The sequence below is a fragment of the Dryobates pubescens genome, chromosome 21, assembly GCF_014839835.1.
Source record: "Dryobates pubescens isolate bDryPub1 chromosome 21, bDryPub1.pri, whole genome shotgun sequence".
NCBI lineage: Eukaryota > Metazoa > Chordata > Aves > Piciformes > Picidae > Dryobates > Dryobates pubescens.
The window spans coordinates 10,262,027-10,275,171 of NC_071632.1; the positions used below are offsets into that span (position 1 = coordinate 10,262,027).

Sequence of the window (13,145 nt, forward strand, 5' to 3'; positions counted from 1 at the left end):
GCCCCTCTCCATGGCCCTTCCCTCTTCAGCAGGTGCACTCTGCTGGTCTGGAGAGTGGAGCCCATGCTCAGCCTGTGCAGATGAGTCCACCTGCAGAGCCCTGTAGCCTCAGGGCACTGGCAGGGCTGATGTGCTCTCCCTGCCCGTTGGCTGCTGCTGGTCATCCTGTGCCGGGACAGCCACAGCTGAGAGCAGAGCAACCTCTAGGGAAAAGCTGTGCTCCTGAATGTTCCAGGTGGGTGCTTCTTTCCTGCAGGCCCTGAGAAAGTTCTGCAGGATCATTTCATCACCTGTATTTCTGAGCATGGCCAGCTTCTTGCATCCGGGGCAGGACAGCCTCCACCTCTGTCTCCTGCACCACCTACCTGAAAAGGGAAAAGCATCCTCAGGAACTGCCTGGCCAGGCTCTGCTCACAGCATCCCCAGTGTGGGCTTGGCCTGCTCAGGTAGCAACATCTGCTGGCATTCACTCTGGATCAGGGGAGGTAAATGTCCTCTGGCTGCTGCCCCCAGCTGTCCTGCCCTTAGGCCATGGTAGAGCCTGAGGACCTGCAGCTGAGGTGTTCCCTCCTCCTGCCTCCTTGGGTCTGGGTTGGTCTGAGCAGAGATGGAAACTTGACTATACTCTGGCTGCAAACGGGGACAATGTGTCACCTGCAGCAGTAGCTCCTGCACGTGGGCTGATGCAGGCACATCTGGGGGAGGTGGGAGGAGGGAGGATAAAGCCATTGTGCAGCTGTAAGCAGTGCTCTGTCACTATAAATGTGTCCACATGAGGAGTCTATGCCACTGCAGCCCAGCATGGGCCAGCTGTAGGAGATTAAACAGAGCACTCTGAGAAGAGCACAGCTCCAGGGCTGGGGCAGTGACACAGGAAGGAGCTACATTCAGTTCAAGGTCCAAGATGCCCTCTTCTCCCTTGGCTTCTGTAGCTGACACTGTGGTTTGTTGTGTCCTGCCTGAGTGGCAGCAGCAGTTACTGTGTCCTTAGCCTCTACAGGCCTCCCTTCTCATGCCACTGCCCCCCCTCCCCCGGCTCCACTCTCTGGGTGTCAGCACCCCTGCTCTGGCTGCACCCTGGTTTGGCTTTGGCTCTCTCTGCTGCTGGGTTAGCTCAGTCCCAGAGCCAGTGCACAACACAACCTACATCCATCCGTGTCACTACAGCTGTGAGTGCTGCAGCTTGGTGCGGCTCGACCTGGAGCTGCCGGAGGTGGCAGACTGGCTGCTGTCACCAGCAGGCTGGGGAGAGCTGCAGAGGAGCAGCAGCAAGCTCCCTGTGCTGTGCAGAGCAGAGCTCCCCTGCGAGCCCTGTGTAGCGCAGTGAGGCTTGGTGCCTCCTGCACAGTGTAGAGTGATGGCACTGCCCACGCTGCCAGAGTGGCTGCAGCACTCCCCAGACAGGAGCTGCTGGGGCAGAGGGTGTCCCCTGAGCTGGAGCATTTACACTGGGGTGGGAGGAGGAGAGCAGCAATGAAAATTGGGCAGTAAAGAAAAACACTGACATGACAGAGCTGTACAGATGGGCAGGGACCTTGGGAGGGCTCTGGTCCAACACCTGCTCTAAGCTGGTCCCATTAGACCAGGATGTTGAGGAATTTGTCCAGCTGACTTCAGGTATCTCCAAGGATGGTGATCCCACTGCTTCAGGCTTCTGCTCCAGTGTCTGATCACCTTCCTGGTATTATTTGCCTTGTATCTATTTGGGATTTCTCATGGACCACCTTTTGTCTATTGTCTTGTGTCCTGGACTAGGAACTGGGGGGGGAGGAAGGAACTCTTACATGGATACCCAAATGCACACACTGGTACATGCAGCCCTGAACCCCTCATCCTGCCCCACTGAGTAAAGGACAGATTTGGCTGTAGGACACACAGAGACACGGACAGACATGGCCCTGCAGCTATTGATAGATGTTTATCTATACACAGATACATGCCAACACCACTTCACTTCACCCTCACAAAGACAGCTTCATCTTTTTCTCCCTACCCAGACCCGAGCACTCCACTTACCTGGACAATGCCTCTCACAGAACCAGGAATGGGGCAGTGATGGCATCTCTGGGGTGGGGTTTATCCACTCAGTAATCCCCACTTGGGAAAAGGTTTCCAGTGCAAAAAGGCTGGTTAGATTCAGAATCATAGAATCATTTTAGCTGGAAAAGACCTTTAAGATCATTGAGTACAACCATTGTCTGACCACCAAGGCTGGTGCTAAATCGTGTCCCCCAGCACCACACCTCTGCCTCTTTGAAACAACCTCCAGTGATGGGGGGGATTCAACCACCTCCCTGGGGAGCCTGTGCCAGTCTTTGAGAACTCTTTCAGTCTAGAATTTTCTTCTAATATCCAACAAAACCTCCCCTGGGGCAACTTGAGGCTGCTTCCTCTTGTCCTATCACTTGTTCCTTGGGAGAAGAGACCAACCTCCTTCCAGGGAGCTGCAGAGAGCCAGAAGCTCAGCCTGCTGTTCTCCAGCATTCACAGTGCTCTGACAAAGGGCTTGCATGAAGACTTGGTGGGCCTCCACGTGGTGCTGGTGCTGCTGGCATTTCTTAGGCAACCTCTCCAAGACTTGCTTGGAGATTCACAGTGCAGTTCCCCAGGAGGTCACACCAGGCTCTCTTTTCCAAAACTGGTGGCTGTGATGGGCTCTCCAGCCCTGGTGTGAGCAGACAAGGCAGAGGAATGCTTCCCTGGGGGAAGAATCCATGTTGCTGGGGTTGCCACTATGGGAGCAGCTCATTGTTCTCCTGGCCTTGGTCAGAAGTACCATGTGGGTGTCATTACTGCAGGAATCCTGCAGTGTGATGAACCTCTACACTGCTGGGGAGAAATGATCTGTCCCACTGGCCTGGCACCTGGAAGGGTGGTGACCTAATAACCTCCTGATCCTTCACAGCCAGCTCCACAGAGCACATAGAGTTCAGGAGATTGGGTAGCTAGTGTGGTCCTGATGATCTCAGCAGTAGAGTGCCAGCCTCTGGTGGGTGCATCTCCAGTGTTAAAGGAAAATGACCCAAGGCCTGAACGAAATTATCAAGGGCATATTGGGACTGGAGCTTGGGAGGAGAGAGCAACTGGAGCCCCACTCTGCAGCTCCTCACTCAGGTGCTGGGTGTTTATGAAGCACTTCACCAGCTGGCAGTGCTCAGTGATCCCTGGCCAGCTGAAACCACTCCCATGCAGGGGCTCCCACTCTCCTGCCAGTGCTGGGCCTTTCACAGCCTGCCAGCTCACGCCAGTGTCCTGGCAGCTGAGGTCTCCTTCTGAGGGCTTTGACAGGACCTTGCTGTGGACTTCTGCACCTACAGACACCCCAGGTACTGAGACACGACTGGGCACAGGGTGCAAGGGCTGTGTTGGAGCATGTTGGTTCCATGTTGGCCAGCACAGCCAAGGGAGCTGGGGCATGGTGTCACACCTCTGCCTGCTCTTTCAAAGAGGCAGGATTGTTTGGAAACACCAAAGTGCAGACCAAGAGCATAGTTACTGCTGTTGCCAAGGCACCTCTGCACATACCCAGCATAGGGTCCCAGCTGGGGTAGCACTGCCCCATGCCATAGCTGCTGCCCACCCACAAAATCCAGAAGGCTGTGCCAGCTCAGCCAGGGCTGAGAGAGGGCCCACAGGGCTTTCTTTGCCAGTACAGCATATTGCTGTACTCAGACTCTCTGAGAAGTGGTGTAGTCCTGTGGCATGGTTGGGTTCCATCCTGGAGCTGCATACTCTGGATGTGTTCATGGCGTGGGTCTGCAGCCCTTTGCCTGCCCAGCACCCACCCCCTGCTGCAGCAGGCACTGCTTCAGCTCAGGAGGGCACGGGGGCAGGCTGGCCATAGCAGGAGCTTCATGGTGCTGCCAAAGAGCTGGTGTGGTCATCATTGTTGTTGGGGGCTGCTGCTCTGGCCCATGCTCATGGTGTCTGGCACCAGCCTAAACACAGACAGAGCAGCTCCTGCCTCAGCCTGTCCTGTCCCAGGACTGGCCAGGTGGTACCAGATGTGCACCATAGTGCTGAGTGGAACAGAAGGGTAAGGTTGGGCAGGGCAGGACCCGAGTGCTGCTGCTGAGGCCTGGCGCTGCTGCCAGCTGGGGATGTGTGGCTTTCCTAGCAGGGACGCCGCTGCTCAACACAGACCCTCTTGGCAAGGATGGGAGTGGTGCTGCAGCACTGAGGCTGCCTGTGCCCAGCACAGGCCCTTACCCTGGGCATCACCCCGACATGGGCTGACCTCCCTTAAAGAAACCAGGGCCACTGTGGGGCCAGCAGCCCATGACAGCCTTGCCTGTCCACTCATGACCTGGAGGAAAGGGCTTGTCCCCAGCACCTGTCTGCAAGGTGTGGGCAAGAGCAGAGCACCAGGGCTGTCCCACGGGGCTGTGCACTGGCGGCAGTGCCAGCCCCAGCAGAACCTGGCCAGGGCTGTAGGTGCCCTGAGGGGTGCTGCACACCCCAGGAGAGGCTGCTCAGGAACGTGCCCCCCAAGGATGTCCCCAAGCAGCTCCCATCGGCACGGCTGCTGCTCCCAGCCCGGCCCCGGAGGCAGAGCATGGGGACAAGCGAGGGGCTTGACTGTGGACCCCATCCCACTGCTGGGGTCCGAGCTGTCCCGCGGGTCGGGGCAGAGCTTGGATGGGAAGGGAGGTGCCAGGGCTGGGCCGGGCGGGATCCCGCGAAGGGGGATGATGTATGGGCAGATGTATCAGATCGCACAAGATAAACAAGCAGTGAATTTCATCAGGGCCCATCATGGCTTTAATTTGGCTGCCTAATGAGTCAGATCCAGCCGCGCAGATAAAAGTTGTCAGAGCCGCAGCCCTAATGAATTTCTTGCCACTTGTAATCAAGGCAGCTTGTCTGAGGGGGATGATTAATGGGCCCCAGAGGAGCTGCCGTCCCTCGGCTTCCATTCCCGCTAATGCAGTCGCCAGGAAATTAACCAAACCTAGCGCTGGGCTGGGGCCGAGCCGGGCACCGGCTGCCCTGCCAGGGAATGAGGGGCAGGAACAGGCATGGGTGGGGAGACTGGCACCAGGACCAGGACCAGCATCGGGACCAGGACCACTATCCTGGCACACACAACTGGTACATGGAGATAAGGGATGGGTGGAGGGCTGGGGCCACCAGTGTGATGTCAGAGAGAGGAGTGGGCTGCTGAGGGGTACCTGTGGCAGGCGAGATGCTAGGGTGGGCATCAGGGTCTCTTGGCACATCCCTTCCTTACAGCACTGCCATAACAGGCCTGGGGACCCAAACTTGTGCCCAGTGCCAGTGCAGAACAGAGCCTGGATCCAGGTGTGACAGGAGGGGATGCTGGAACCCCAAACTATTACTTTGTGTGGCCTTGGCTGCAGGCAGTGAACCACTGGGGCCTTGCTCTGCAAAAAGCTGGGAGAAGGTGGGGTCAGGGATGGTAGAGCCCCACGGCTGCCCTCCCTGCCCAGGGGGCTGTCTGTGCCTTGCAACTCCATCTTTGGCAGCGCTCCAGTCACAGCAAACCACCCAGGCTCCTTGTCTGCTGGGACAATGACCATTCCCTGCCTCCCATCCCAGCTTTGAGCTCCCTGTGCTGCACACAGAGCCCAGCTGGCTCCAGCACTTCTAACCTAGCATGTGTCCTGCCCAGTGCACACCTCTGCTGTGCCCAGCTCTGATGCACAGCTGGGCACCTCTGTGGGATACCTCTGAGTGCCTGCATTGTCGAACATCTCCCCTCCCCCTTTCCCACACTGCCATACCCATCAACTGCCCAGTTCAGCACAGGACTGCAGGTACCAGCTCCCAAGCTGCGGGAGAAAGGGCGGAACGTGTGCCAGTGTGGGATGGAAACCAGCACGCAGCGGGCAAGCAGCAGCCCCTGGCTGCACCAGGAGCCCAAAAGGCAGCATACAGGAAGCTGGCCTGGCAGGAGGGGGTTGCTTTATTGGCCTTTATCTCCTTGGCTGCAGATAACACACACAGGGCAACTCATGGCAGAGAAACAGTATATACAGAGTGTCCATATAAATATTTCCAATGTACATTTTATACACAAGTGACAGAGACGTTCCACAGCAGCATCCAAAGCCTCGGGGGTCCAGAGCACAGCTGCAGGCCTGGCCCCACACCAAGGGGAAGGGGCTGCTTGCCTCCTCCTCCTCCTCCTGCGCAGCCGGAGACCAGCCCCGCCTGGGCAGCGGCGGCAGCCAGCAGGGAGGCACTGATGGAGACACTGTGTATGGCTTTGGGGCTTGAACCTGGAAGGACAGTGACTCTACAGACATACAGACACAGCTGGGGGGCCCAGGGTGACCATCCTCTTCCGCCTCTAGGTCACCAGGGAGGCGGGAGGGGCCTTTGTCCAGGGGCTGCCTAGGGGAGATGCTCCTTTGGCATCAGCGCGTGGGCAGCGGTGCCAGCGAGCGGAGCCCTCCCTGCACCGGCCAGAAGCAGCGAGGGGCACAGGGAAGAAACACGGACACTGCTGCCCCTGCCACTCCACTGCACCAGGGGTGCATGGCCAGGCCAATATGGGAGTGGGGGCAGGAGCACTGTGCCCACACTGCCCCAGTTGGGGAGAGCAGGTGCAGCCATCGCCCTCCCCAGTACCAGCTGCGCAGGGGAGGCCACACGCCTGAGCTGCCTCTGCCCCCTGCATTATCTACAGGTGTGGTGGGGGCACAGAGAATCTGCCTCTCCTCCCCCTGTACCGATCAGGAGAACAGGATGTCCTGCAGGCCCCCACCCCAGTGACAATGGGGGAGCCTCTCCACAGGCTGGGTCTGCTCAGCCCCACTCCAGCTGCATGGGGAGAGTCCGCAGGAACCGGTGCAGAGGAGCAGGCTGCTGGCTCCCCGCCTCCTCCCGGCCAGAACAGGGGTCCTGGTGGGGGCCGAGCAGGGCAGGTGGCCTGGCTCAGAGCCGCTCCCGTGGCCCTGGTCCCTGGCAGGGCCGGAAGGTGGCCGCGTGGTGAGCGGAGGCCCAAAGGAGCTAGACGGGGCTGGGGCTGGAGCGGAGGTCAGGCAGCCCCCCGGAGCAGACGTTGTTGTTGGCGTTGGCGTTGCGGCGGGGCAGGCTGGGGGTCAGCGTGGTGACAGCAGTGTCACTGGGGCAGCCGTGCTGCAGCAGGATGTCGATGCACTCCTGGCTGCCGGCTCGCCGGGCGTAGGCCAGTGGGGTCAGGCCCCGAGCGTCCCGGCTCTTCACGTCCACCCCGTACTGTGCGGGAGAGAAAGCAGCTGGTCAGTGGTCATTGGCCCATGGTCATGGGGGTGGCACAACAAGGGCACCAGCAGAGGGGTTTTGTGGCATGGGGTGGGCAGGAAGGGGTAAGCATGGCTAGGGCAGTGCCAGTGGGCACGAGCGGGAGCCTGTGGGAGCAGGACAGACGAGGTGTGTCCCGAGACCTGGGAGCAAGGAAGTGCTGCAGTGGGAAAGCACTGGGACAGGGCCTGAGGTGCTCTGGTGGAGGCTGCTGGGTCCTGTCTTACCCAGATGAGCAGCTGTGTGAAGACTACGTTGGCCATGGCGCAGGACAGGTGCAGTGCTGTGCGCCCATCTCCATCGCCATAGGTCTCGTTCACTTCCTCCTTGGTGCCATGGGCCAGGAGCGTCACCACGAGGCGCAGGTCATCCTCCACCACCGCCCGCAGCAGCTGCTGCCCCAGGGGGATGTCTGACTGGGGCAGCGGAGCCAGGAACAGCTTCTGCTCATACTTGGCCCGGATCCAGCGCTCCTTCTCCTCCCTGCCAGATCACAGAACCATGGAATCAGAACTGTTTGGGTTGGAGAAGCCCTCTAAGCTCATCAAGTCCAACCACAACCCAACACCACCATGGCCATTAAACCATACCCCCAAGTGTCACGGCCACACGTTTGCTGCACACCTACAGTGGAGGAGATGGGACTGTCACAGCTGAGCCAGCCTGCCTGGGCTACTCATGCCAAGAGACATGAATACCAGCACTGCCATCCTGAATGCCCCCCATATGCACATGGCTGTCACCAGGGGTGTCACACTGCCCTGGACACACACACCCCCACCCCACTTATCAAAGACTCATGGAATCACAGAACTGTTTTGGTTGGAAGAGACTTTTAAGATCATCAAGTCCAACCATTACCCCAGTATTTCTAGATCACCTCAAAGCCATGCACCACATCTTCATGGCTCTGAAACCCCTTCAGGGTTGGGAACTCCACCACTGCCCTGGGCAGTCTGGGCCTCATCCTTGACAACCCTCAAGGGGAAGAAATTGTTCCCCATGTCCAACCTGAGCCTCCCCTGTCACAATTTGAGGCCATTTTCTTTTGTCCTATCACTGAGCCCACCTGGCTCCAACCTCCTTTCAGGGAGCTGAAGAGGATCAGAAGGTCTCTCCTCGGCTTCCTTTTCTCCAGGCTGAACAACCCCAGGTCCCTCAGCTGCTCCTCACCAGACCCTTCACCACCTTCACGGCCCTTCTCTGGACTTGCTCCAGCCCCTCAATTTTCTTTGTGGAGTAAGGGGCCCAAAACTGACCCCAGGATTCAAGGTGTGGTCTTGCTGGTGCCCAGCACAAGGGCAAAATCCCTGTCCTGGTCCATCACCCTTCCCTCCTCTCACTGAACTTTCTCTCTGCAGCTCCCTACTGACTCTGGGTGCTTCTCTCCACACACAGACATCAGCATCCTGCACCCAGACCCCACACTGCCATCCACAGCTCCATGCCAAGGCCCCTACCCTCCTGCCGCCCATCACGAAGCACCGCGGGGCCTGCGCCCACCGCACGCTGCGCAGGGGCCACGGACGGCAGCGAGGGGAGGCTGGCGGCTGCCCGCGCCAGCCCGGTGCCACGGGAGGCCTCTTATCGGCGCTGCCGTCTCGCCCGGCCTGAACAAAGGCTGCGGCAGCGCCCGTCCCGCCGGGGGCCGCGGATCGATGTGTGCCGAGCCGCCGCTATCTGCTGCCTTTCTGTCCATCTGCAGCTGGCGGGCGGCCATCAATGCCCCGCGCCGAGCATGCTCGCTGCCCCCTGACCCCCCGGCTGCGCTGATAAGCTGCAGAATGGGCTCTTGTTGGGATGAGTGACAGCAGAGGCGCTCCGATCGGGACAGACAAGGGCCTGAAAGGGACTCACCCTGGAGACCCACACCACGCTGCCAAGCCATCTCTGTTAACCCTTTCTGCTTTGCAGCCAGCCACGGCTCTGGCAGGCAGTGCACGGCCGAGGACAGCCAGGAAGCGCTGCCGGCCCACCAGGAACTCTAGTGCCAGGGAGCAGGCAGGACCTCGAATGCTGGAGTACCTCAAGGATTCCTGCCCCATTCTCTGGGAGAGGGCCTCTGGTGCCAGAGAGCAGGCAGGACCCCAAGCACTGGAGTACCCTGAGGATTCCTGCCCACCTCTGGCTGACTGGATGGCTGCTCCCAACCTCCTGTGGTGTCCTCATGCCTCCTGATGCAGCTGTGTTTGAGAAGCATCTCCGCAGTTCCCCGTGTCCCTTACCGACTGCTCTCAGGGGTGGGCTTGGGGTAGCCTTCCACAGCTCCTTCCCAGACAGTGTTAGCCAGGGCATTGCCTATGGCGGTCATGACCATGAGGAGCTCGCTGGGCCAGTCGTCCAGGTCCAGGGAGCGCACACGAGACAGGTGGGTGCCCAGGTTGCGATGGATCCCCGAGCACTCAATGCACATGAGGGAGCCCAGGTTCAGGCTTGCCCAGTCAGGATCTGATGGTAACGAGATCCGTGAAGGAGAGTTAATACTAGCATGGACTCACCAGCCTGTCTCCTACGACCCAGGAAACCCAGAACTGCAGCCCCCTGCCCACCAGCTCCCTTCCAGGCTCAGCGTCCCAGCAGCACAGAGAGGGCCCCAGGCCGGTTGGGATGGGGTCAGCATCACATCCCCAGGTGACAAGCCTGCCGCAGGACCGGACGAGACAGCCCCACGGCGCAGGGGTCTCTGGGGTAAGGAAGGAGGTGGCTGAGGTGGAGTCCCCCTCCCCGGGTGAGCAGCCCCCTGCCCCCGCAGCCCCCCTCACTCGGCGCGTCGCAGTCCACGCAGAAGCTGTTGCCGCGGGCGGTGCGGACGGCCTGCATGGCCTGCGCGTCGCTCTGGCTGCCCAGCCGCGCCTGCAACACAGCACACAGGAGCCTGGGTTACTGGGGCCGCCTGCCCGCCCGCCCTCTGCGCGCCCACGGCCCAGCGGGGAGCGGCTGGCACCTCACTGCAGCGGGCAACGCCCTGCACACCGCAGGCTCTGCTGCAGGGAGGGCTGCCCAGCATGGGGCTCAGAGAACAGGGCCCAGAGGGGACATCCATTTGTAGGAGCAGGGGAGTGGAGGGCCAGGAAGGGGAGTGCAAGGGTAGAGCTGCCCAAGGAGGGAGCAAAGAGCTCAGGATCCAGCCCTGGAGGGATGCAGAGAGCTCAGGATCAAGCCATACTGGGTTACAGAGAGCTCCAAGGGGCTGGACTAGGTTATGGAGAGGACAGGGAGCTCGGAGATGTGACAGAGACTGTGGAGAGCAGCACAGTCCCAGAGGTAGGCTTCAATCTCAAATGGGAGCAAAGGCAGGGGGACAGGAACCAGCCTGTATGGAGAGGGTAGCCTGGGACAGGGATGGAGACAGAATGCAGATGCCAGAGAGGAGGGAGCAAAGCAGAACTTGGCTGAGGCCTCTTACCTTGTTTTTGCTGCTCTCACAGCCTTGCAGGCTGGCCAGGATCTGGCTCTCGATGGCCTGGACCCAAAGCTCTCGCTCCTCTGACGTTGAGGCCTCGAAGAGCCACGTCTGGCCCGTCAGGGACACGATAATGAACTCAAATGGCTCATCTGGCTCTGGAAGAGACAAGACTACCATGACACAGGTCACAGAAGGAGAGGGCCTGTTGGACTTGCAGGGGGTGAGCCACAGGCAGGTCCCTCTGGGCGCCTGCCATGCCCACAGACAGGCAGGATCCCTGCAGCAGCAGTGCCAGGTGGCTGGGATGGAGAGGCAGTGTCCATGGGGAGCAACCAGAGATCTGCACCAGGTTTTCTTTCCATACACAAACAGCTGCAGCCTTGGTACCATCCCAGGCTGCAACACTGGGCTCCTGGCAGCTATTTGCACTCTGCTCTCCCTGAGTCCCACCCCTGGAGAGAACTGCACCTCCTGAGCCATGAAATCAACTCAGAGATGGTGCCCCAGAACAACCCCATCACACCCCAAGGGCTTGGTGCTTGCTGATGAATGGCCTTAGAGGGACAGGGACCGCACACCGGATTGGGAGGTGCAAGGACACTTGTGGTGGGCTTAAAGGCAGCTCTCCAGTCCTGGGCATCAAGAAGGGCCATCACCACCAGCTGAGGAGCACAGCAGGGCAGAGAGCCTGCTTGGGGAGCCCTCAGTGCTTGGGCACTTCGTGGACCCATACAACAGGGCCACTGTCACAGGGCACAGCTGCTGTTTGCCCACAGAGAAGCAATAAGACATGAAGACCCACAGAGAGGCACGAGCTATGGAGCTGCAGGAGTGATGCCATCTCATCCCTGTCACCTCTCTGTGGTCTGACATTGGGCAGGCAGGCTCTGGCTCCCAAAGCTTGGAAACTGGTGGCATGGGGGGGTCCCTGGAAGCCCATGAAGCAGAGCTGCTTCCATAGGCACGTGGACTGCAGCAGGAACAGCAGCAGGGACACGTGGGCCAGAGGGCCCAAGAAGGCAAGGCCAGTGACCCACCCCTCTGCACAGCACCTGCATCTGCACCCCACCAGCAAGCCCAGAAGACCAGCTTTGGTATTGAAGCACCTCTCTGTGAAATGTGGGCACATGTTCCAGGCTTCCCCTCTTCAGGCATGGTGTATTTGTTGAGCCCCAAGGGCTGCCCAGACTGCCAGGCACTTAGAGGCTGGGTACAAACAACAGTGTTGGCATCCCTAGCAATGCAGGCCGTTTGGTGGGCACCCAGGGAGGGTGTGAGAGCCCAGGCACTTCTGTGCTGGGTGGCAAAGCCAGCACCAGAGACACAGGGGACAGTGAAAAAGACATGTGAAAGCACCTCAAAACCCTGTGCCCAACAAAATGGCCCCAAACCCACCCAAGATCCTGCTGAAAACCAGGGCTTAAAATGTGGTGCAGGCTGCTGGGACCGGGCTCTGCCAGCCCACACCACAGGCTGCAGCAAGTGGGCACAGGGGCCTCAGGTATAGGTGGGGTAAAGCCCTGCCTCAGCCTCATCCCCAAGCACCAGGAGCCACCTTTTATTGCCAACTTCAGTAGTTAGTGCAGTAAATGACTGAAGGGAGCGGGGCCTGAATGGAATGACTAATAAACGTTATGTCACAGCACACGCTTCAGCTCATAGCAAAATGATTTGTAATTACCTAATTAGCGTTATGCAAATAACACCCTCATCTCCATAATGTGCCTTCCCAGCTCTCTATTAAAAGCAGGGAGTCAACTGCACAGCTCCAGAGACAGCCAGGAGGCCAAGGGAGCCCAGTCTGGTCAGCAGCGAGGCAGAGCTGCGCTGACCTCCGGCTTGGCAGGGTCTGTGCTGGCAGGGGTGGACATGGGGAGGAGAGAGGAGGGGTCTGGAGGGGTTTAGAGGGGTCTGGATGGGATTTAAGGAGGTTCAGAGCGGGTCTGGAAGCATCTGGAGGGGTCCTTTGCTCTGCCTGACTGCCCCCAAAAGCGGCAGCCAGAGTATCCTCTTGCTGTGGAGGAGAGCAGCCAAGGGGCAGTGCCTAAAGGACCTGCTGCAGCCTGCAGCACCTCAGCAGAGCTCACAGATGAGTGCAACAGCCACCGGCCAGGTCCCACCAAGGACATGGTCAGCCTCAGGCACTGCATGGCCTCCTAGCATGGGCAGAGCAGGGCTGTGTCCATAAACACTCTCAGAAAATGGGAGCAGCCACGGGAAGTCTCCTTGAGGAGACAGAGAGCTCCGGTGGGGGTGGTGGGAGAGCAGAGCCCTTCCTCTCCTGCAAGTGCTCTTCCCAGAGCTCACTTCCTCTGCAGGCACCAGCACCTGCACCGACAAGTGCCAGGAACAGCACCCAGCTCTCCACAGCTCCTTCCCTCACGTGTGGCTGCTTACCCCAGAGCAACCCAGGGTAAAATCTGCTCCTATGCTGTGGTGGGGAGTGTCCTGCTGCTCACACAGCAGGCTCAGGATCTTGCATCTCACAGGG

General features: G+C 59.5%; 1 protein-coding gene across 2 annotated transcripts in view; it reads right to left on the minus strand.

The window, feature by feature from the left end:
• Positions 1-5,485: 5,485 nt before the first annotated feature.
• AGAP3 (ArfGAP with GTPase domain, ankyrin repeat and PH domain 3) overlaps positions 5,486-13,145 on the minus strand; it is a 102,032-nt gene continuing 94,372 nt past the window's right edge. Inside the window, exons 14-18 of one of the 2 annotated variants that reach the window (XM_054171178.1) lie at positions 10,655-10,809; positions 10,011-10,101; positions 9,474-9,696; positions 7,476-7,731; positions 5,486-7,203 (exon numbers count right to left, since the gene is read on the minus strand). In XM_054171178.1, the coding sequence (XP_054027153.1) occupies positions 6,976-7,203; positions 7,476-7,731; positions 9,474-9,696; positions 10,011-10,101; positions 10,655-10,809 (953 nt within the window). In that variant the 3' untranslated portion in view covers positions 5,486-6,975. The remainder of the gene's footprint in view (positions 7,204-7,475; positions 7,732-9,473; positions 9,697-10,010; positions 10,102-10,654; positions 10,810-13,145) is intronic. The other variant, XM_054171176.1, reaches the window with a different exon arrangement.